This window comes from Strix uralensis, chromosome 26 (assembly GCF_047716275.1).
Source record: "Strix uralensis isolate ZFMK-TIS-50842 chromosome 26, bStrUra1, whole genome shotgun sequence".
NCBI lineage: Eukaryota > Metazoa > Chordata > Aves > Strigiformes > Strigidae > Strix > Strix uralensis.
Genome location: NC_133997.1, coordinates 4,174,739 through 4,198,675, shown reverse-complemented (window position 1 = coordinate 4,198,675; position 23,937 = coordinate 4,174,739). Strand labels below are relative to the sequence as shown.

The window sequence follows — 23,937 nt, the reverse complement described above, 5'->3', positions numbered from 1 at the left end:
AGGCTGCTGCAGTGTATGTGGACCTGAGACCATTTTGGCTGGCAAATTTTAGGGGAAGAAAGGATGGTCTTGCAGCATTGCAGATTGGAGGGTCTGGATTAAGTCCTGTCTTCATACAAACACTCTGATTGACTTTGCTCAGGAGTCTTGGTTTTCATTTCTTTAAGCCCTGGTTAGTGGAGGTCTTTTCTTTCCTCGTAATGAAAGACGAGTTGGAGTTTTACAACGACAGACCCAGTATAGACAGGTTTGTTTGGCAAACATATGGACGGAAGCCCTTTATTAGTGGTGTTCATTTCTCAGAGGGCAGGCAAGAAAAAAAATGACAAGAGGAGCAAATGAGTGATCTATGCTTGTCCCTGCCTGACAGCCTTCTGGGTTGGGGAGGACTTGGGGCCAAACCAGGGCTGGTTTACAGAAGGGCAGTGGTCGGTGGCAGTCACATCTGGGAGCCAGCCTGCAAGCTGTGATTGCCCCGTGCCTGCTCGCCGTCTGTCGTTCACCACATTGCATGTGTTAAGCCTGAAAAGTCACAGGCAAAAGAAAAAGGCTGCTTGCCCTTTTTGCTCTTTTGGTTTCCTGCATTTTGCTCGATTTGAGGAGTTGTTGGATCAGTTTTTATTAAAGTGCTGAGTTAGTTCCCCTGGCTGTCCTGTGCTGACACGGGTTACAGAATGCCTTCCCTTTCTGCTCAGAGACCCTCTCCACAGGTCATGTTTGCCCACTGAAATCTGAAATACAAACTGTGCTTTGTTCTGTATCTCCATCCCTTCCCTTTGTAACTAACCTGCTCGCTGGTGTGACCGTAACCAAACTTCTTGTACCTGCACGGTCCTTGGCCGAGGAGCAGCAGGCAGGAACGTGCCTCTCCTTGATGTCTTGTGCTCTTACATACAAACTATTCCCTACGCTCCAGGCTTGTCAAAGGTGGTTTTGGTGCTTAGAGATGCAGGCAGCCTTGCAGGAGTGCCCAGAGCCACCCCTCAAGCACTACTTTTTTATTGCTGTTTAACTAATTCCTATCAAAATCAAGAGGCATAAGGCATAACCTTAATCAAAAGGGGAGGTCTGCATTCTCACTAAAGCCAATGGCAGGCAGGCAACTAATCGCTTCTGAAAATCTTGCTGAGAAATATTGCTGATCCCAAGTCCTTTTCCCCAGGGAATTATACACAGAAGATCCCGCTTCCCAAACTAATGCTCAAATGTAAACCTTCCTGATCCTAGTCCCACCACAGAGGTATCTACACAGCAGTGGCTCGACAGTGGCCATCTGCTCCGGCTCCGTTAACCAGCAGCACGGATCCTATGAGTAATAGTTGCTTTAACATCTTAGCTAAATAAATCACATCGTCCTCTAATCCCATGCACAGGGAGAGCATCTGCTCCTCCTTTGCTTATAAGACGAGGATTTGTGTGCCAGTACGTTTTCCCCAAGCAACCTGCTCAGCAGCCCTGGGAGATTCTTCACTTACCCAGGTGAAATCACAGCTGCTGAGCCCCCTTTTTACAGTGATGGAAACTGGACTGAGCAGCTTTACCTACCCATGAAACACCCAGGTCCCACATTCATCCGCCTTCGTGATGTAATTTTCAGGCAGTAGCCCAGAACAGCCAGTTGCAAGGGAAATGCCATAAATCCAGCCCTCACTTGTACTGGTTTGTTCCACTGGGGACATGAAAATAAAATCCCCTGGGACCAGCTCCAGTTCATCATCATTCTGGGGGGTGTAAGGATAGATCACTTGCAGAGTCTGGGGGAGAAACAGAAGCACAAATGAATGAAAGGATTGTTAATGGAAGGGAACCTTTAGCAGGGAGGGGCAGGAGCACTCCTATACTGGACCTTTAATCTTAGCAAGGTGTGACCAGCTCTCCTTGCAATGCATCACTTTGTGCTTTATCCAGGAAGGCTTTACCTTCAGGGAATCCCTGCCACCTCCCCCTCTTTGCTGTTGGAAAGCTTTTCCAGTTATTTACTCCTTCCCTCTTTGATTCCAGTCGTGTCTTTGATAACCAGGATGCAAGGGGGGGTGATTTTTTTTTTTTAGCGTGAGCAAAAACATGACCGTGTGCTTAAATCTAATCACCCTGTTAAAAATGGAACCGAATTCTTATTGAGATGTGGAATTTACACAGCTGTGGCAGTCCGTGACCATTTTTGGTTTACCCACTTGTGCTTGAGCTGAAAGAGCAGTTCTTGTTGCTGTTGCTTTTGAAGACAAGGGGGGCTAACAGGTTTGATTCTGTGCTCTCAAAACTGTTCATGTGAATGCACAGGAGAAAGCAGAGGTGGGGAGAAATACCGCGACGTGGCTGCATTGTTTTCTTTGTATTTCCTGACATGAAGAGGATTAAGTTAAAAGGTGGGGGAAGGATCAGTGAGTGTAATTCTGTAATCTTGCCTTCACTGGAGCATGAGGAATCCACACGTATTAAATGTCTATGAGTAACTTTCCTTAGAAATGGCTACAGCAGTTCCCTATTGAAAAGGACAACAAATGTGTTATTGTCCCTGGCCAAACCGAACTTCTCCAATGGCATCACGCAAAGAAAAACCATAATCTGCTGAGCAGCTCCGATCTCTTGATGGTGTCAGCCTGTTTGCTCGCTAATCCTCCTTAGGCTATTTGTGGTATCTTCAAAGGATACTAGTCACTGTCACCTGATACCACAAGGCCAAAACTTTCACACATGGCTGCCTGAAGTTAGACATGCAAAGATGTGTGCTGGTTTTCATCAGCAGCTCCCTCTGCAATAAGTGATAGTGTTGACTACTTGCAGCCTCTAAAGGACAAGACGACTCTTTGGGTAGGAAAGGAGGCTGTCAGGGATGGGAAGCATGGCCCGGGTGGGGTCAGAGCATCCTGTATGAGAGACTTCAGCTCTCCAGAAGATTTGGCACCTGTTTACTCTGTGGTGTATCATGTGCTGCACTAAAATAACTTTTTCCCACTCTGCCACAGGTTTTGTGTGTCTGATTCTGGACAATGCACTTTGGTGGGGTTAATCACCCCAACCCTAGGAGTCTAGTTAGCTGCCGAAGCCTGAGCAGGCACCTTCTGGAGGTTCCCTCCTCCAGAAGTTGATTCATCTTGTTCTGAGCTAGACATCTTAGGTAGGTCAGATGACTCACTTTCTGGAGGTGCCTGTTTCTCCACACTGAGCCTCGGTGCAAAGACTGGCTCAGACTTAGAGGTCTAAACTGGGGATATTTACAGGGAGGTGAGGTCAATCTCACGTGTGGTTTCTCTATGCCCAAGATCCCAATCTACAAAATGGAAGTGATATTCTTTTTTTGTATATTGTGTTGGAAAACAACATTATTAAGAAAACTATGTTAAGACACTTATATACTGCAGTTATAGAATCCATATGAGTAATTGAAGTATACAGGCCATGAGGGTAAATGTTTCTTAGATGATGAAACTAAATGCTGTGATTAATAATAATGTCAAGTTTGTACAGAAGAAAAGAATAGAGGTCAGGTTAAGATACTGGTCTGGTTCTTAAGAGATCGGACCAGCTTAGGTTGAGCTAACATGAGAGTCACTGTTAGAATTAATTAATCCAGCTGGACAGTGTTCCCACAAGAAGCAAGAAATGAGGTGGGTGAAACAGCAAGTCTAGGCAGTATAAGTAAAAAGCCAAAAAAAGGCAAGATGGTCTGTTGGCTAAGATGACTGGTGAGATGTGGGAGATCTATGTTCTGGGTATCCTTGTGGGACTTGAGGCAAATTCCTTAATGCCTGTACAGTCTGTGCTGCGTATCCATACAGCTCTCGGGACGGGACACGGGTGTCCTCATTCAGCCTGCAGCTTGTGAGCACTCGAGCTGTAAATGCAGCTAAAACAGCCTGCAACTCTGCTAGGTCTTTTTTTTTTGTTTGGTTTTTTTTTGACTGAAACAAGCTCCAAAAATTTACCTCGTGATTAACGAAGCGTATGTCTCGGGAGAATATCGCAGCGACCCAGTCGCAGCCCAGCTTGACGTCGATGTTCTGCGCTAACTTCTCCAGCGTGGGCAGGTGGCTGGTCTGGAAGTGATAGGCCAGCGTCACGTGGAGCTGCTTCTTGTGGGGCTCCACGTGAACATCTGCAATGAGAAGATGTCAGTTAACAACAAGAGACTGTCGAGATTAGCAGCTTTTTGAAGGTCTAAGAGTGTCTATCGCTTCTGAACAGGAGCTGGGAGCCAAACTTTTCAAGATAGCTCAAGTGGAACAAATTGTAGGCCAGTTTCTGAAAAGGCTTTGGAGAAGTCAAACGTGAGTTTCCTATATATGTTGCACCTTGGATCAAATTATTAGAGATTCGTGGTCTGATTCAGTCCTGAGTCACACCAGGGTGGCAAACAAGGCAACCAACTGCCAAAGCTCATTTGCATTCAGAGAACAACGGGTTTCTGAATGGTGTGATAACAATTATTGTAATTTTGAACCCAGTAGGCCTTCTGCCAAAAAAGACACTTTTCCAGGAAGGGCTGGACTTTCTTTCATTAGCAGATGAGGATCTCTCCAAATAAGCAAGTAAAAATCTTAATTTTTACTCTCCCTCCTTTGTTCTCTCTCCTACATCAGCAATTACAAATCCAGGGAATTTATAGGTTCATGTGAGTTGATTAAATCTTTTCCCTGCGCATTAGTTGGATTACCAGTTTGCCCCCTGAGAGTGAGGTATTCCAATATGTGGAAACAGACAATAATATGATAATGAATCAAAATGACTCTGCAGAAAAAGAATCTTTATTAGGAAAAGATTCCAGGAAGCAGAAAGGTGAAAGTATGTGAAATATTGGACTCTTCCACTAGACGTGGAAATCATAGGATACATTGTTTGCATGTAATTTATTCTTGCTTATTCAACCGAAAATTGCAATTAAATTTGACTGATTATTCAGTCAAAATTGCAGCTATTCAGAGACTTGGCTCTAAGTGCCAGCCAGGGGTAGCTCTGCAAGCTCATCCATCTTTTTTTTTTTGATCAGCAAGAAAAAATATGCTCTGTATCTCTGAAAAAGCCCCAGAGACGTTAATGTGATAACCTGACCAAGCTGTGGACTGCAATGCAGCAATTGGCTTCCCCTAAGAACGAACCAGTTAGGTCTGAATTGCAGCAGTTCCAGGGGCAGAAGCTTGCTGGGAGCCACTGACGCTTCCTTCTTCTGGGCTGGTGTTTTTGGAGCATGAACTGCCCCTTCTGACTGTGTCGGTTTGGAGGGTATGTCTATGCTGTGCAGGGGAACACTTGTACCATTCTCACACGGCTCCGGCAGTCCTTGGACCCACCTAAGGTTGCCGTGCCTGTCGCTGCCTTCCAAAATGTGCATTTGTAAAGATAACAGCCGTTTCCTCCCTGTTCTAAAGGGAAGAAAGATTCTAGGTCACTGTCAGGTGAAAGCAATGCATTTCAGAGGTGTTATGAACCTACGACACATCCGTATCTCTTCCTCTGAACCTGGGGCAGAGACGTGCAGCGGTGCTGCATGGTGTTATGGGGTGCCTGTCTAGCAAGGAAACACCCCAGGGACTCAGAAGTTGCCGTATCTTGATGCGCTTAAACTCCAGGATAAGCCTGTGATAAGGAAGGACTAAACCAGTTGTGCTGTGACTAGTCCAGGCTGAGCACTACAGCGACAGAGGGTGGGAGGATTAGTCAGGGAGCTATCACAGGGCTCCGATGCTGTTCTGACTTCCAAGTTTGGAGTTAACCAGAGGGCACCTGGAGAGCCCCTTCAGCAGCAGAAACTGTCAGAGCACGGGGTGCTGTGGTTATCTCCCAGCTCCTGATGGGTTCTCCCCTCCAGAAGCAGCAGAGGACCAGGCAATGGCATCAGATGTGTTGGTACTGAGATTTGAAAAGGTACACTTCTAGGTTGCCAGGGCACTTGGGATCTTCTCACTGAGTCCTGTTTGCATCTCAGAAATGCAGCGAAAAGCACAGCCTTTATATGGCTGAAGAAAGTTTTGTGGTGGTGGCTCGAGGTAGCGAGTGGAGCAGGAAATGCTCAGGCTTGCAGACAAAGCGTCTATCTAAAAGGTTAAGGAACCACCAAATGTCAACTTCCCTTTCAGGAGATAACACTTGAGACTAAGCGTGAGGTGATCTTTCAACTGAAAAAGCACTGAAACCCAAAGCACCCGCTGGGGTGTTCCTCTTGGGCTCTTAGCCTTCAGGTCACTTTTAAAAATCAGGTATTGGCTTCCTGAGCTTCATTTCTTCATGCCATCAAAACTTTGGTTTCTGAAGATGCCCAAGCCTTGACCAAGCCACAAGCTCTACGTAGCTGCCAGCATAGTCACTCACCTGCTTTAGAAGCAGCCTCTGCAGCGAAGTCTGCAGCAAACTTCTTGAGCACCTCAGCACTTTCTTCCTTGACAAAAAGCCCAATGAAGTTTGAGGACGTGTAGAGCTCCAAAGGCAGAGGGGCAGGGAATTTGCATTTCCACCGCATCACAGTGGCCTGCAGAGCTTCAGTGAGAGCATCGACCTTGCTGTCCTCACACTGCCAAAGGAAACGGGACAAGCGTTTCTCAGCTGGATAATCATTCCTTACGCCTCTGCTTAGCTCTCTAGTGCGCTCAGGAGAGAAAGGAAAGGCTTGGGTGGGTGGGCATGAATGGTCTACCCTTGCTACAATGCAGTGAGAAAAAGCACAGGGTCATAGAAAATGTTATGTTTAGAAATCATCTGCCCCTCCCTTGTCCTCAAAGCAGGATCAGCTATCCCCATGTAACCTTCCTAACCTCACCACCCCCCCACGTCTGTTAACGATCACCCGAGATTATGAGAATTTGGTCTGCTGCTGCTGAAAACAACTTGCTCAAAAACCAGTCACCTCCTCAACAACCCCCGAGCACAAACCCTTCTGCAGCGATTGAACAAAGTGTGTAATGTCTCCAGTTGGAGCCTGGTGAGGGCTGCTCACGAGTGCATGCATAAAGGCAACGGACAGAGGAGCTCTGGTTTACCATGAAGAACTGGCAAAGGGTGATATGTGGGAAAATGTTGTGAGCTTTGTTCTTCCCACAGATCTGCTTTGACTGCTGCCAGAACTCAGACAGCTTCTGAGCCAGGGGGCCGGTGGGGCGCAGGTAGAGGACGTACTCCCGAGGCAGGGTGTCATCGAGGAAGGGGTCACCCACGTGGGAGAACAGCCTGAGAGGGAGAAAGCACTGTTAGATTGACAGATAAAGACATCTATTTTTTCAGCAAAATCAGCTTTCCCTGCCCGCTCTCCCTTTATGGAAAAAATCAGCTCTGGCAGGTCAGGCGGAGAGGTGCACTATCTCACTTGCAGCCCATTACCACTACTAAGTAATACCGAAAATTGGGTTTTAGTTTCAGACTGAGGCTCTGAAGATCTAACCCAGGTCACTGTTTCTGCCTTTCTGACTTTTGGTGTACAAAACACAGGGAGGAGAGCACCAGAAATTGCTCAACCTCTTTGAAAAGGCATCTCTCAGTTTTCTGTTTAGGGTGGAGAGAGTAGTGGTTCCTTTCTCTCACCTTTTTTTTGCTATTACTCGAGATCACAGACTCTCTCAGACAAGGCTTGTTTCTGGACTTATTTACACCACTTAAATAATGGCTCAATAATGCTGCTAGTGCTTTTCAGATAAAACATTTTACATGTTTTATACGAAACGTAGTGTTTTTCAGTTTAAAAACTCCACATTCTAATGGCTAAAATCTTAGATGGTAAATTCACTTTTACTCTTTTTAACATTTATTACTTCATACCAACCAGTCGCATGCTGCTTGAACACTTCTTCCACCTGTCGATGCCAGTGCTTTTTGTCTGAAGAGAGAACAAAATAAAAAGAGTATTTCAGTGATGCTGGATTATATGGTTATAGTCATGTCTGCTGCTTGAACCTGGGCCCTTGCTGGGGAAGGGCTGTAACGGTGTGTTTAGAAACCTGCAGAATATGATTTTCAGACTGATTTCCTCAGCCCTGAGGCTTTCTTTAGGTCGTGCCGCCTGTCAAGTCGCTGTACGCAGTTCGAGGGGCAAAGCTGTGCGACATATTTAAAGTGTGAGATACGGACCTCTGGGTTTTCCCTGCTTGGCCCGGTGTATTTCTGGATAGTGAAGCACCGGCTGTTGGCATTTAATGACCTCTTATACTGGTCATCTGCTCAGCATGAAAATCAGAAGGGTTGGGTCTGGAAGTGCAGACATTGCAATGGCACTGAGGACAAGAAAAATTCATCTGCCACGAGGGGGCACAAACCAGAATTTTTTCCAGGTTACAATAACCTGCCAAGATTTGCTAGCTGCCTTCAGTCCTCGCTACATTGAAAGTGCTCTTCTGCTTATTTCCCTTCAGAATGCCTATAAATCCCTTTTGTCTCCAGCTAGGAAGACCCAAGTCTTCTGTTCAGCAAGTTTTCTGGTTGCAGAAGCAGCCAGCACAGTGCTGTATAACATGTAGACATGTAATAGTGTTTTCCAAATGCTTGACATCAGCACTGAAATGCAGCTGTGGATCAGCTCAGCTTTGTAACACTAGAGATTGCCAAAATGAGAAATTCAATCCAAATGGCATAAATATTTAGCAAAAATGATGAAAGGAGGAGGCAGAAAAGGATAGAAATGCTAGGGTCATGGGGCAGAAGTCAGGCCCTGGTGTCAGAAGGCAAATTCTCCATTAATAGGTGATTTTAGAGCTTTCTATTTAAGGGAAGAAGGGAAGTATTGCTTTCAAACAAGTACTACAGGTCTCGTAGGAAAGAGGCCAAAATGAAGGGGATGCTGGTTTAATCTAATTAACCAGCACACACTCGTGAAACACGGTGTGGGTGGAGGAAGGTCTGAAGAGCAAGAAGCCTTCACAGAAGGCAAGAGTGGGGTCTCCAGGCAGCTGTCTCCCGAAGCCAGGGAAGGGAGATGGGCAGTGCCAGAAAAGGATCCGCATCCTACAGAGCCACCACGCTGCACTGGTAGACAGAGGTGTGTTTCCCAGTGTTAGAGAACAGGGAATGCGTTCAGGCACCAGTGCAGCTCCCACCAAAGCTAAAGCCCCGCTGGCTGCTGTTCGCTGTGTGAAGCATGAGCAGGGGTACAGCCCAGGGGCTGACAAAGGTGACAGCTAGTTGTGTTCTCCTGTTGTTAATTTGGCCGAAGCAGCTGCCTCCCTTTTGCTCTGTGGGTTATGTGCCATGTCTCAGCTGATTGCTGTTAGCGACAGAAAATGTGACCGAGGACAGGAAAACTTCTAGTTCACGCCGGCCAGCCCCAAGCCATAACCTAATCTTACTAAATATGGTATGTTACAGCTTGATAATAGAGTGAAAGACTTGCTGATATCTTTAAGCTAGAGGGAATGTGTCTGACCAAAGGGACAGATCCATGTACTACGCACCCTGTGTTATCTGCTGTGAGAAGATGCTGCTGGTTGGTTATAGGAAGCGGGTCCAAGCGAGGGAAAGGGCTCATGACTCTGGGGTGCAACCCCTAGCTGTAGGATTAGGGCAGCTGGGACCCTCCAGCATTTCTTGTTTCTGCCCATAGAGCTGTGTAGGGTATTTACTGCACTTCTGTCGCTCTTTCTGTCTGCAGTGATGCCTTTCAAAAGCACTCTGATAACCATGCGGGAATATGCAATGTTACCCACCAGCTCGTAGACATGTGTTGTTGACTCAGCTGTGTTTCAGCTCTGCCCTTGGCTTCCCCACCCCTTAAATATACATATTTGTGTTAATTTTGAGAGTAAGAGGAAGGCAGAAAGATAATGCTGCAAAAAAGGGCTGTGTTGCAAATGTGTGATTATGAAAATACTTCCTCCTGAAGCATTTTGCTGCCCTTATCTGCCAGCATTCATCTGAGATCAGCAGAGTGCTGGTCCAAGCACCTGCCTTCTGGAAGGATGTATCTTGTGTGGTCAACATCGTAGTTTGGTCTGTTCTATCTTGCTGACCTTTCCCTAGTCTGGCTCAGATGCACTATGCAAAACGGCTACTGTTTTGCTTTGAAAAGTAGCTCAGATGAGCAAAGAGCTCTCCCCTTGCACAGGCTGGGAACCTTTCAGGGAGGCTGCTCCTTGAGCAGAGCGATGGCCGGCCGCGGATTTCCCCTACCCTGGTTTCATTGTCCCTTTCTGTTGTGTTGTCTTTGCTTAGTTCACCTCCCCTGTTGCCTGGGTTGTTTATGCTCTTGAAAACACGACTAAAATGTGACTCTCCTAACCATACATCTTGCCCCTGAAGTATGCCTGTCTGTGTTGCATCCGAGGCAGTGAATTAAAAACGCCCTCCCAGTCAAGCTCTGGCTTTGAAATGAGCAGTTTCTCCCGTTGCAAAGCGAGGGCAGGCAAGCTGGCTCTACTCATTATTTACTCTCTCCAGACCCCAGAGCAGATCTCCGGAGGAGTCATGCACAATCTAGCAGGACAGACGGTTCTGCCACCCACCCTTGTTGACTCGTTTGCTTAATGAATTGATGTTTCCTTGGAACAAATCGCACAATAGAGCTCTGCTGGAATTGACTGCAGCTCCTTCTCCGCTGCCTTTGTGCTCCTGGGACCCCAACGGGCATTAGAAAACATTAGGCTGGGCCCCACACGTTTGTTCATGTGTGATATCAAAAGGTGCCTATCTCTTCCAGGGGGACAATAAACTCCCTTCTCAATTTAATTTTCAGTGCGAGGAAATACTGCATAAAGCAAACAAAAGCCAAAGTATATTTTTATCATGGGACCTGAAGCTGCTTTTTTTTTAATTTAGTGCTGGGAATGGTGATGATGACTGATAGCCTCTGGTTAGTCACAAAACAGGGCATGCACTGCATCCCTCCCAACCACTCCTCTGCAGCCACCAGCCAGAACTTGGGGAAGTCCCATCCTCTGGGTGCTCCAGCTCCCAGGCCCTGTCAAGATCAACTTTTTAAAAGTTGAATACTCAAAACTAATCACAGCTATGTTTGGCCACTTTCAAAAGTGGCCTGATTTTCACAACTGCTGAGTGCAGTGGGAGCTGGAAGACATGTTCTGCTCCTGAGAAAATCAGGTCACTTAATTAGGTGACTAGCTATGATTTAGGTGCTCAGATTTACTCATGCTGGGTAGTAAGTGTTGGCTGTAGTATTGTAGCTAGTAGTAAGAAGTGGTTTTGTGACACAGATGCACCAGAAAAGAAAAAAAAAGTCGATAAACAATATATTTTTGAGAATCTAGCAAACCAGCATTACACAGTAACCATTTCTGGTCATGCAAAAATTGCAGCTGAAATTCAGATAGGAGGTGAAAAGCTTTGTGCAGCATTACCAGTCCCTCAAGCCATCCAATTCCTCTATCTCTTCACTTCTGCTGCCTCTGAGATGAAGTACAGGGAAATCATTTAACAGTGCACAGCAACACGTAATAGCAATTTTGAACAGACAGCAGGGGAGATGCTATGTCCAACTGCAGGTCTGGAAATGGAGGGTTTAGGGAAGGGGAAAGAAGATCTTAATAGCATTGTCTTCCAAAAGCACTGCAGCTATTTTAGCCACCGCAAAGAATCAGATGTTTTTGATTCTTCAACCTCAGAGGCCTCCCCGTGACAGTCTTCAATGTCAGGTCACAAGGAAAGTCTTTCTCTGCTCAATCACTGGTTAAACAGTATCAAAATATTGATAGGAAGTGTCCCAGCTAAACAGTTGACCCCTTAGCCTGAAACATTACAGCAGAACCGGTGTTGGTGCCCTGGCATACATATTAATGTGTAAATGGTGCCCATTTTAACCCCAGCCCACTTAATGGGAGAGCACACAGCTCTGCGTGCTACAGAACTTAACTCATTATTGTTGAAGGATTTTTGACTTCCTGCAATTTCAGGGTAGGGAAAAAAGGCAACAGGGGAATGTCAATTCAGCGAGGAAATATATATCAATAAACATAAAGTATAATGGCAAAATCCCATTTACTTCAGAGGAAATGACTGTAATGGGGAATGATGCATTAACCGTAAAGAGAACCTTCAGTCTCAGAAGCACCACACAGAAATCCTTTCTCCCTAAGTGCTCAGGTTTCTTAATCTAGTCCAGTTTAAAAAAGGAGGGTGTGTATGGCTGCCAGCGGCGCCGTAGCGCGTGGGGTAATAAACTACCACGCAGGAAAATTAATGCAAAGAGCACAAGAGCAAGGGACGGGGGTGAGCTGTTTTGAGATTGTTCTTTATCTGCACCTGCGCTGTTTTATCACTAAAATGGTATGCAAACCTCAGGGTGTTGTCGCCCACGGCCGAGAGGAGCCGTGCTGGGGCGGGGAAGACGAGCGTGGCCGTGCAGGGTCCCCAGCCTGTCGTGGCCCCGCTGGGCTGCGGCGGCTGAGATGTTCGAGCCCTCGGAGCTGGCCCTTTGGGCACGTAGAGTGGAGACCGCTGCAGGCAGCCTCCTCTGCTCCTCACACGTTCAAATACACAACGGCTGAGTCACGCAGCTGGTCTGGACCCTGGGGTCCAGAGAGCCTGTTTGCTCTCCAGAAGCAATATCTAATTCATAGAAAGTTGGCCCCTCTGGCTGCCACTTAGGAATGAATTTCCCCGTTTCCGTTGGCTCTCCCTTTGCTATAATAAGCAGAGATTCAAACCCTGCCGTCGGCAGAGCTGACCTCCCTCTGCTTGTAAGAGGGAGCTCTCTCTGCTGCGTGTTGCTTCTCACAGAGGCGGTAGAAAATGCTAGCAGCAGCCTCCACCTCAGATCCACCTACAAGTTGTCTGCCTACGGAGGCACCAAGGGATTTGTGAATGAGCAATGGAAGGATGGAGACAGCCTGTAAAAGAAAGGGAATGACTAAATCTTCCCTTTCATTATGTGCCTCAAGCCTAGACAAACTTCTTATCCGTGAACAAAACCCCTCGGAGAGATGAATTCATCATTTCAAGTAGCCCTGAATCTTTGGCCCATAAAATATTTAGCTTTGTAAATAAAGATTTTTTGGAAACTGCATTAAACATGATGGAAGTACTTGGCTCTCCTCATCACTAGGTTCAGTTCGAAGGACTGCCTGACACGATAAGAAAGGAATTATGGAACACAATTTATGCCAAATGAGTTTGAAAGATGAATGCTGTCAAATCTAACGTTTTTCTTAGGATTATAAAATAGGCATCTTTAGTTTTGCTTGTATGTGTGTTTAAAATACGTATTTATGTCAACATATATTCAAATAGGTATATGTATCTATTTAAAGCTTGCCTTTTTTCAGTCAGCATTGGTTTATGGTAAAAGAATAGAAAACAAAGTGCTGTCTGGCTCCAGGGAATGACAAAAAATAGGCCTTTTCTAGATGTGGCTGCAGCTGCTGTTTGGAGCGTGCCTGTCAGGCCAGGTACAGGTCAGAAGCCCAACAGTTAACTCCCCCCTTAGCTTACACGTCAACTTCAGTCCTGGTGCAGGAGGTCCTGAACTCAACCCCTGCTGCACAGCAATATGTACATGGAAGTAGTTCAAATTCTTTGCAAACAGTAAAATTCCCACCTTTGTGCCCATCAAATGACCTTTACAGATTCCTTAATTTTTGCAGTTTTCATCAGTTGTTTATACCATTAACAGTACAATAGGGGAAACGTTTCTATTTTAGGCTTTCAATAAACAATTGCATGCTGAAGAACAGTTTTGCCAGCAAAATTTCTGTCCATCTAATGACTTGATTATTTGATGTAGGGAAAGAAATGCAAATTCCAAATAACTGACTGCGTATCTCATGAATTGCTTAGTTGTTCTGCACACAAAAATGGCCACAGTGAGGTGGTCTTTCCAAATGGTTTTCGATGTGGGTTATTCAAATGTGTTCCTCTGAATTCTCAATATGCAGAATTCAGTTGGTCACCAAAAATCATATGATATCGTTTCTGTTCTTATTTGGGTGACCTTACTTCTATAAATAGGGACAGGACAGGAAGATATCACTAGGGATCAAGTTCCTGTTTAGGGTTGGGGGTTGGGTAGGTTCCTTTTCTGCAGTTTGATAAGAAGAAAAACCCAAAACCTGGGTGTTCTTGCAAGACAGAAATGACTCTAACATAAGCGCATGGCAGAAGAATTACTTTTTCTTCCCTTTGAGTTTTGGCTCAATCCTTCAAGCATTACCTTTCCTTATCCTCTGTTACGTTCTGCGTGTGATGGTGGCCATGAAGTCCTCTTCACGTTTAACTGAGTGACTCTAATTGCAGCCACATCCTCCATAAAATCTGAGTTCATTGCTATACACTGAGCTCCCCTTAGGAACACGCCGTTCGGTACAACATCCCCAATTTAGGTCAGCGAATGCTATAAGCAGATCACAGCTATGTAAAGACCCAGGTCTTGCCTGAAATACAGGAACTTTCCGAGGAGTACAGGGAACTGCCTGACTGCACAGTGGCTACAGAGACTGCAAGATTTCAAACTGTGCTATATCCTGTAGGTCACATAAATATTTATAGAAGGTGCCTGACAGCATGGTAGTTCTCTCCCTCCTCCTTCCCGAGGGGTGCCTGCTTATTCCCAGCTATTGAACACCAAGCTCTGGCAATAGGAAAGAGAGAGAAATGGGAAACGCCATCAGAAATAAGTTTGGGCAATGTGCTGCTATGTATTTCTAGTTTCCATAATTTAAAATGTTCATTTTTTTCAGACGACAGTCCAGCTGGCAAACTGCAGTCTGGCCACATGATGATGATGATTATTTTTAAGTGCAAAGAGTGAGGGCCTGGGTGTGTGTGTGTCTGTTTTATGTGTTTATTTTTTTAAGTTATGTAAGATTTTGAAGGCGGATTTTTTTTTTCCCCCTTTTTTAGCACATGTGCACTAAGTCATTCCCCTAATCCTCTGCTTAGCCGGCTTGTTAAAGCAAAAGAAGAGGAAAGTACAGACTCATAAAAAGTGTCCCGGATAAAGGCAGGAATGTAGCAGCCATTTAACATTTTTAAAGAGATACACAGTTTAAAAAGGAAACAGGATATTATTTTCTTTAGAACAATAACAGTACAGTTTTTTATGAGGCATGGGCTTAGGTGTCAAAGTCTTGAGCCTGCAGTTGCAGCCATTCCACCAGGTCTCTGTGTGATGGAGGAGGAACGAGGCGCAGGTATTTTGGTTGATTTACATTGCTCACACACCATCAAAACTCCTCTGTCCTTTTATTCTCCCCTCCAGCTTCAGGTGCAAAAACTTGTCATTAGTTTTGCTTACCATTGTGATATTGTTTTTAGTTTTTGTTTTGGATTACATTTGTCGTCTGGCTTCCTCATTCATTTCCTTAAGCCTTCTCCTTATGTGTGAATCTAGAAATGTACTGCTGCTCAAACAAAGAGCAGCAGTCTCTGAAAATAACAGGAGTCCTGAAGCTGGATATTTAGGAAGATGATGTCTAACAATTCCCTAATAGAACCATAAGAGTTGGCAGCACCTCAGATGGCTGATTCAGAAAGGTTCAAAGTTTTGATGCAGAGCAACCGCTAGAAGAGGGTGACAGGGTTAAGGAAGACAGGTAATAATCGCTGCTGTTAGAGGGTTGGCAGAATTCTGAATATTAGAAAAACAGTCCAATATAGATAATACAAATAAATTCAAATAAAAGGTGGTTATAACTGGAGCACATTCAGCAGAGGCTTGTCCCCTTCAAATGCCTAATTTTAATACAAGCCAGAATGCTGCAGAATGACCAAGATTTCATTATTCAAATAGCGCAGTGCAGGAGAGCGGGAGCTTTCATCCCAACACTATTAATACATTTTTAGCTAACCAGGAAGACAATGTCTTTGCAAGGAGCCAAGTTAGAGGTTTAAGTATGCTCAAATGTACCATCTGGAGTTTCAGTGATAGCCAGAAAGGGAAGCAGTTGTCATGCTGATTGGAAATAAATAAGTTCCCGTGCAGCGTTCAAGACAAACATGATGCTTTTTTCTTTCCAGTTGCTTTTCTTCCTATATAAAAATGAACTGGAATGGAACAGAGATTTGCCATATCTCTATTTTCTGTATCAAGGTCCTCTTATCACTAGGGCCTCTCTTCCCATCACCGGTGGGTTTTAGGCGGAGTGTGGACCTGCCACATGGCTTGCCAGAGCGGGAAGCCAACTCATGGCGCGTTGGTGCCCGGTGAGCGCAGCTCGACACGTGAACCACAGTTGTCTCGCTGCCACTCCATGAGCACCTGCCTCTCCATCTGCCACCTCGCCTCTCGCTCCGGGTGGCACAGCTCGACTTTGGTGACCGCCGTTTCACCGAGCGCCCGCAGTGCCCAGCACAGCTCCAGCTGTGGCACCACGACCTGCTGCCAAAAAAACTTAGCAATGGCCACAGCGATGGAGCACGTCCCAAATGCCTTAATTTGGAGAGGGCAAGATGGGAGGTGGAGAGACAGTGAGCAACCTGATGTCGCGCGGGTCATGGAAGAGGGGATGGGTTTGGTACAGATGCTCTGATGTGCCGTGCTCTGCCTGGCTTGGGGCTCCCTGGAGAGACATGCACTTGCTTTTCTGCCCCCAGTTCCTAAAGGCAGCCCCATTTTACTCCTTTGTATGTAGAATTTTTTAGTATCATGTAGATCTTTAGGAAGAAGAAGAAAAAAAAAAAGCCACAACTAGCACTTTAAAGTGCCGGTGTTAACATTTTCCAGCTTCTTGGGGTTTCAAAACAGGAAGTTTGGGGGCGGTGCAGTTGCACAATTTGCCAGAAAGCTGCTGTTCTGTGAAGTCGGTGACACTGGGCTCTACCCGGAACTTGAGCCCTGCAGGCCACCAAGGCCCTCATTTTCTGGGACTAATTCTCAGTGCGATGCAAGGAGGTGTTGATGTGCTGCTCCTATTAGTAGGAGCCTTGTGGTTTTAGCTCCTCTTGACTGCCAGTGGAGAGTTGACTTGTTCTCCAGAGACAGAGTAAACCCCAGAGCTAAGGGGAAGTCTTCCCGGCCCGACAGAGAGGAAGCGGGTAGAGATAACACAGACCAACGTCAACATGGTATAGCTAAAGACTGAAAACAAAGCATTGAGTTACTCTGTTTGGGTCTTGTGATGAAACTTGTGATGCAAACTTCCTTCTAGGTTAGAGTCCAGGTCTTTGCATCATGCGCATCCTCAGAGGGAGAGTTTGAATGTTTGTCTGAACTTGCTCTGACATGACAGCAATGAGATTTGGACTAACCATTCCCTTATCTGCAAACAACAAGCAGCCCCAAAGTCTTGTTCAAAGAGAGTGAAGCATCAAGTTGGGGCCTGCATAGCCAAATCCATTCACTGTTTCAATCCCTGTTCATCTAGTAGAGGGGAAGGAATATATGACAATTAAATCCCACTGTGGGCTCCACAGTAAAGCTTCATGGGCCCATCTGGAATTTAATATTGAAGTTGGTCAATGCATGAGATGGAATAACTTTCTACCAAGTGGAAAGACGATGGTTAGTATCAAAGCAATGATATTTTGTGGTTAGTCTGAATATCTGTTTGCCAGAGATGGAAGAGTTAAGACACCATGTCCTGAGCTGGACTCGGCAAGCTCAATTTGGTATTCTTTGCACTAGTCAGTTTTTGCATTATTTCCTGCATTTGGAAAAGCCTAGCTGTGTTCATTCTGAGACCTGATTTTCTTCTCAATTAGTTATTTTCTCTTCTTTGTGGGCAATGCTGTCTATCATGAGGAAACTTACACGTTTTATGTACTAATGGACTCACAACTTTGCTGAAAAGGCAAACCCCAGAGACAGAAAATGGGAAGTAGATGCCTAGCGAGAAGCTAACTACAATCTCACACCTAAAATAGACTCACGCAAAGCAACAAGAAGGAAGTCTAAGAAATTAAGGAAGGTGGAAGGAAGAAGGGTGGGGTGCTGAGATAGTTGGGTGAAAGGCAAAAAGAGATACTCAAAATAGACTCCTGCTCTAGACAGCTCTGTTCAGGAAATTTTTTAAGCCTTGCCATTTTCAATAATACAAATATTTCAAATAAGTATTCCTCGCTTACTGTTTCTTGCCATCTAGATAGGACCATGTTATGTCAATGTTCGTATGGGAGACCTGGGCAAGAACCTCAAAGTGCTGTAGGAAATGGGGGAAAGGAGGGTTAATGCAGCAGATGATGAGGCACACTTGCCACTGACTCAAGGCTAAAACACCCCCCCCCGAATAGTCTTGGGGTTGGGAGTGCCATGGTACTAGAAGCTCCATCTTGGGGTGAGAAATCGCACACAGGTCTCAGCCTCTTGCCTCAGAGATTTTGAACTGTGTGGTTAAACCAGTAAGCTAAAGCTAATGTCAAAGTTTCCATTAGGGGAAAAAAAAAAAAAAAAGTTAGTTCACGAGCTCTGGTCTGAATTTCAATTTGGGTAACTGTATTCGGATGTCTTCAGATCGCTTTGTAGGTTGTGGTGAGCTCTCTAAAGTAATCCTGCAGGCCAGAACATCAGGAAAACTGCAGTCAAATGAAGCTGTAACAAAAACTTTGGCGGAGATTTTTAAGTTAGCTCAGCTTTGGCTTGCTGCTTCTACTTCTTGTTGTCAGGGCAGGAAATTTAGACAAATGTAGATGCTTTTGAGAGTCCTGTACACTGAAATAAGGTGAGATACCCAAATCTGAATGAAGTATTGCTGCATTAATATCTGTCCTTTACCTGTCTCAAGTGGCAGAAGCCATAAAAATGCACAGTACAATTATTTTGCTATTATAACATTAATAACAATGAGAAGTCTTAAACTCTTGACCAGACTTTAAACTCTAATACCAGATTATATATTGAAAATGTCCTTGTAGTGTCCAGTTAAGTATTCCAGAATTTGTACATGAGGTCTAGCCAAGAGTCTCCAACGGGTTTAAATACTAACTATGGAAGGGTTAAAAAAAAGCCACATTAAAAATATATATGTTTGAAGTCTAAAAGGGAACAGGAAATGAAGAATTGTGATAAACTGAGAAACAATGAGATAAATAAGGATCTAAGAATGTAATGAGAAAACTTAACCACAGACTGGGAATATTTCCCTGCATACTTTCCTGATAATTTCTTATGGCCTGACAGTTCTAACTGTTCAGTCTTCATTCCTGTATCTGATCATATTCTTGCAGAATATGTAAGTGAATTATAAAAAAAGAAAACAGGAAGACCTTAATGAGACCTGGATTTAGTAATTATCCCTGTACCAAAGAGTACTTATGCATATATTTAACTTCAAGCATGTCCTTACAGACTTCAGCGAGGCACAAGAACACGCCAACTGCTCTCCTGCAAAGCATGTGCTGAAAGGTTATTGCGGATCAAGGCTTCGGGTCTATTCTTTCTTCTAACAGAGTTTCTAAGGATTTTAAAACAAGTGTTCGCCATGAGAAAAGTCACTTTTTTTCTGTTCGCTGAAAACCTGGGGATATGATGCTAGCACGTAACAGATGGATGTGTATTTGCTGGAGCAGGACTGTACTTAACACCCCCACCCCCTCACAGAAAAACCCCCGAGCAGCGAATCTGACCCAAGGTCTGTCACAACCTTCAGCACAGCACGGCACCCGCACAGCCCCGCTCTGTCCCCTTGCCATGGGATTCTCCTTGACCCAGTTCATAGCCTTCAATTAAGGGCTTCCAAATCTAGCGGGTGTCGTGATGCACTGGTTACGCTAGCGCTTAGTTCTCATGTTTTTGGAGGAGTAACTTCACCTTTCTGTGCTCCAAGATGTCTGTTTAACATTGTAAAATGCTCTCTGCAGTTGCAGCACTCTTCAGTGCCTGGGACAGTGGGGCTCAGAGACCTCAGTAGGGCACAACCACAGTATAGATCATGAAACATCAGCTCAGCGGGTCTCCCCCCTAATCATCTCAGTCTCTTCTGAGCCATCTAAGTAAACGCAAGCAGCATTAGGTCTTAAAACCTGCTCAGCACATGGTTTCATCTGACCGCAAGGGATGGGAATTCCCAAGGGCTAAGCTGAAACCTGCAAACTTTACAGCACTGACTCCTATTCCGTGTTTTGCACATCAAGAATCAATGTGAAGCAGGTCCCGCAGTCTAGTTATATCTCCTTCCTTCTCTTCTCAGCATTATCATTTAATTTCTGACACCCAAGAAGTCAGGTACTGGGAACAGTGGCCTAGGAGTAGGTGAGGAGATAGTCCTGCTCCTTCCGCCCGAACAAAGCTCGTTGTGTATGTGTACGAGGACTGAGATGTAACCTGACCTGTCCTCTGCCTCCTCTATTCATCTGCTTGGCCAATATGTCTACTGATGTTTTGTGATTGCTCGGGTACCTAAATGGTGGGAGATTCCCCTTTAGTTAAGAGTTTTGACCATAACGATCTCAGATGCGATGTGTTGTCTGAGTATGAAGTGTTTTTTCTCATGATTTTTCCTTTGCCAGCCACCAAAGACAGCTAGCACTTTGCCGTAGCACTTCACCAGAAGCATCTCCTGTGTGGAGGCACACCTCATGCCATTGCCAGGGTTGTGTAGGAGGCCAAGTCTTGGATGCTTGCCTTGAAGACCCTGTTATCCAGATTGATCTTTTCAGGCAGGTATTGTTAGACAGACAGACACACATACACACTAGCATCACCTCATTTCCACAGCGTAGCTCTCCCCCGCGCTGGAGTATAAGTACTGGTGTGGGGGTGTATTTCTAAAATTACTCACGATGCAAATCTTACAACTGATCCCCATCTTATCTATTTTGTGTGTGTGTATCTGATATTTCGAAAGCATGCGAAGTAGTGCGATTTTTTTTTTTCTTAAACGCAGAAGGAATGGTGGTAATATCGCAGCCTTTCTTTCCATCCTGCTGATGAGGCAGGCTGTCCTGTGCTGTATGTCACCGATCACTTCAGCTCTTGCTAGCCAGGCAGCTGTCACTAACAGCAGCATCAGCAAGTGTGGCACGTCAGTGGTGGTACCCAGGAAGAGCACCTTGCACCACTGGTACTGCCAAATAATAGCTGTGCTTGCAGCAAGACCCCCTCTCTCTGCCCTGTCAGAGTGGGCTCTTGGGAGAGGAAATAAGACAGAGCTATAAATTAAATGAATGACAGGTGCTTAGTGTACATAAGGATCAGTTATAAAATCCCCTTGGTTTTTAAAGAGTACTTTGTTATGCAGGCTCCTGTGATTATGGTAGAGCATCTATACTGACATGAGCTTCCTTCTTGGTAAATATTTAAGAGCTGCCTTGTTGAAAAGTAGGCAAGAAAGGAGAATACTAGATATCAGTTTAGAATAATTCTTTGCGGTAAATTTCAGAGGCTAATAGCAAGGCATGTATGATAAATCGTGTGTGTAAGTGTGCTGTGAGAGGTGGGAGATCCCTTCTGGAGTCCAGAATCCCATTATTCCAAGAGACAAACTCATTTCATTGGGTTTCACGGGAAAAGAAAGCCACAGCCCTGCTTTTATCCCTGCCCAACATTGCCTTCTGAACGCAAACGTGTTCAGGGTGTCACTGCCCATCTGAGCTGCTGCCCTACCAACTGCAGCCCAAGTCAGCTGCAGGCTTGCCATCACCAGGCTTAGAGAGCCTCAGATTAGGGCAAAAAGAGAAAATACAGAATTTTAAGTTGAAGGAGTTGAACAAATGGAACCCGCTTCTCAAAAACATTGAAAAGAAAGGCATTGTGAATTCTTGCATTTTCTTCTAGTTTTTAAAATTTGAGGGTGTCCTGGGAACACGTTTCAAGCTTTTCTCTGTAGTTAGGCCTTTCTTTAGGCTGGTTCTCAAAGGAGCTGAGGCTTATAGGACTGTGTTGCATCCATGTGTGTGTCTGCAAGTCTCTCCAACTTCCTACAATAACTTCTGAACCTACTAGTAGATTTAAACCCAGCGTGACAGAGGCGTAGAGCTATCAAGGATATTTCATGTCTTACAGCTTCTGTAAAAATAGATTCTTGGATAGCCATAAGTAACCCTAGGAGTGCACCAGCTGGAAAAGATTGTGAGGTGAGCTTACTTGTTAGTAGACATCAGAGGATCCTCACAGAAGCAAGCCCGAAGAAATGCTGCAGTCATAAGAAAAGCATCAACTATCAGAAAGACATGTGCACAAAACGAGGCTTTGTGAGTTCTGGCATTCCCGGGGCTGGTTGTTCAAAGACAGTGAAGGTTCAAAGGCAGCTACCGCATGCTCTACACATTTTTCTGCCGTAGATTCATCGGGGTAGGCAGAGCTTTTGTGCAGACAGTGAAAGCCCGAGTAAGATCAGGACTGTACAAGGGTTCAGATCTGAAAGTGCCTAAACTACACCAACACAAGCGCTTTTATACAGCCACAGTTGCAGATATATTGGGAACGTTTTGCAGAAATTACTATCCTGGGAAAGCCAAAAGAGCAGAATATGTGTTTCAACAAAACATATGTGTCTGGGGGATCCCACAGCTACAGGAGCTGAGGCTTCAAGAAAGTCAACAAATATTGGGGGATAAGGGCCTCCCAGCTGCAGATCTGCAGGCTCCTCTGCTCCCAGTGCTGGCGGCTGCTGGTTCACGTGCGTACGGGCATGTGAGATAACGTAACCTTTCCTCAGTCCTTCCCCGTTCTCTCAACAGACCTGCTTCTGCTAGCCTCCCGCTGCTCCTACCTCCCTCAACAATTTCACAAAACACCCTTGGGAAGCACAGATAAGGAGGTTCCATGAAATGTGAATTAGTGTGTGCATGCAGGGGTCTTCTATGTCCCCCTGTGTCCCTTTCACCTGTGGCAATACATGATGTCAGGCTGCAGCTGAAAACAGACCCTTCTTGGTGCATTCCTCTTTGCCCTTTTGCAGTTTAACATCTAATGCTTTATCTCTGCAAAGCACGCTGGCAGACACGTTTCTATATAGGGCGCAAATAAATGGCATGGGGTGAGGCTGAAGTGTGAGTATCAGGGCAAATCCTGCTGGTAGGAGACAGACCTCAGTACCATGATCTGCTGCTCAACGCTTACTCTTTCCTGCATTAAGGTTTTGGGATGTTTACTGATGCTAAGCCCAGTTCTGCATGGATTCCTCTGTGGACAGACTAAAGTGCATAGAAATTACTCCATCCTGCAAGACAGATAAACATGCAGTGTGCTAAACTGCATCGAGACCACAAGGCTTTTGGAAGAGCTCAGCATTAGCCTAATTTTGCTCCCAGTGGTATTGCATGAGGCAGAATTAGGCTAGAGCTGAGCTTCTGAAAGCTGTACCCTATCTTCCTCTTGCTGCAAGTTGTCTAAAAATAAGGAGTCCAATTAAATCAACAGCAGCACAAAGTATGAGGGAATGTATAATTAATTAAAAAAATCAAAGTCTGTCTTACAGCACTGATCAGCATTTAGCAATCCTGTCACCAGCTCTTACTTTTTTCATTCTTCCTTTTTAATCAGTGATTATTGTTGTATCTCCTTACATTACGATCACATATTCTGGTAGTATTTCAATGTGACTGCATTCCCTGGGAGCAGTAAACCTAGTTGCAAGAGGAAAATGAGAAACTCCGTTAAAAGAGGAAGGGAAAAATCTGTTACCAGCTCCAGCCTTGGTCCTAACACTGAACTGCAGCCTTGATATTGGTGAAGGATAAAAATTTGCTCACTGTGATAGCGAAGGCCTTCATTCGCAACCCAGCCCTGATGAGAAACTAAACCCCGAGAGATAAAAACCTGCATATCCAAAGTCATCTCCTGTAGGTTTGTGGGAAGGGGAGTACAGGGAGGTGTACTAGCTCAGAGCTATTGCTTTCCCTATTGCTATAGTTTTCTTTCTAGCACACCCCACCTCCCACCACCCCCCCTGCAAAAAAATGCGTTTTTTTGGTCTACCAAGAGAGGTAAGGTGGCCACCTGTGAGCACAGGGCTTTGTCACCTCTCAAACAAGTGTTTCACGCTTCTACTCTTGCAGTGCAGTGTGAAGGGAGCTGGAGAGGATGTGCTCTTCTCAGTTATCCTGGCAGGAATCCCCAGAAACTGTGCTGGATTCACAGTAAATCTGGAGTGAATCCATCTGGGTTGCTGGGAGCAGAATATGGCTTATATTTTGAGT

The 23,937-nt window shown here is 45.2% G+C and overlaps 1 protein-coding gene across 3 annotated transcripts in view; it reads right to left on the bottom strand.

The window, feature by feature from the left end:
• Nucleotides 1–23,937, bottom strand: part of UBASH3B (ubiquitin associated and SH3 domain containing B) — a 75,729-nt gene that overhangs the window by 19,340 nt on the left and 32,452 nt on the right. For 2 of the 3 annotated variants that reach the window (XM_074851210.1, XM_074851208.1), the window contains exons 2-6: nucleotides 7,744–7,801; nucleotides 6,972–7,158; nucleotides 6,307–6,505; nucleotides 3,927–4,096; nucleotides 1,546–1,754 (exon numbers count right to left, since the gene is read on the bottom strand). In XM_074851210.1, the coding sequence (XP_074707311.1) occupies nucleotides 1,546–1,754; nucleotides 3,927–4,096; nucleotides 6,307–6,505; nucleotides 6,972–7,158; nucleotides 7,744–7,801 (823 nt within the window). The remainder of the gene's footprint in view (nucleotides 1–1,545; nucleotides 1,755–3,926; nucleotides 4,097–6,306; nucleotides 6,506–6,971; nucleotides 7,159–7,743; nucleotides 7,802–23,937) is intronic. The other variant, XM_074851209.1, reaches the window with a different exon arrangement.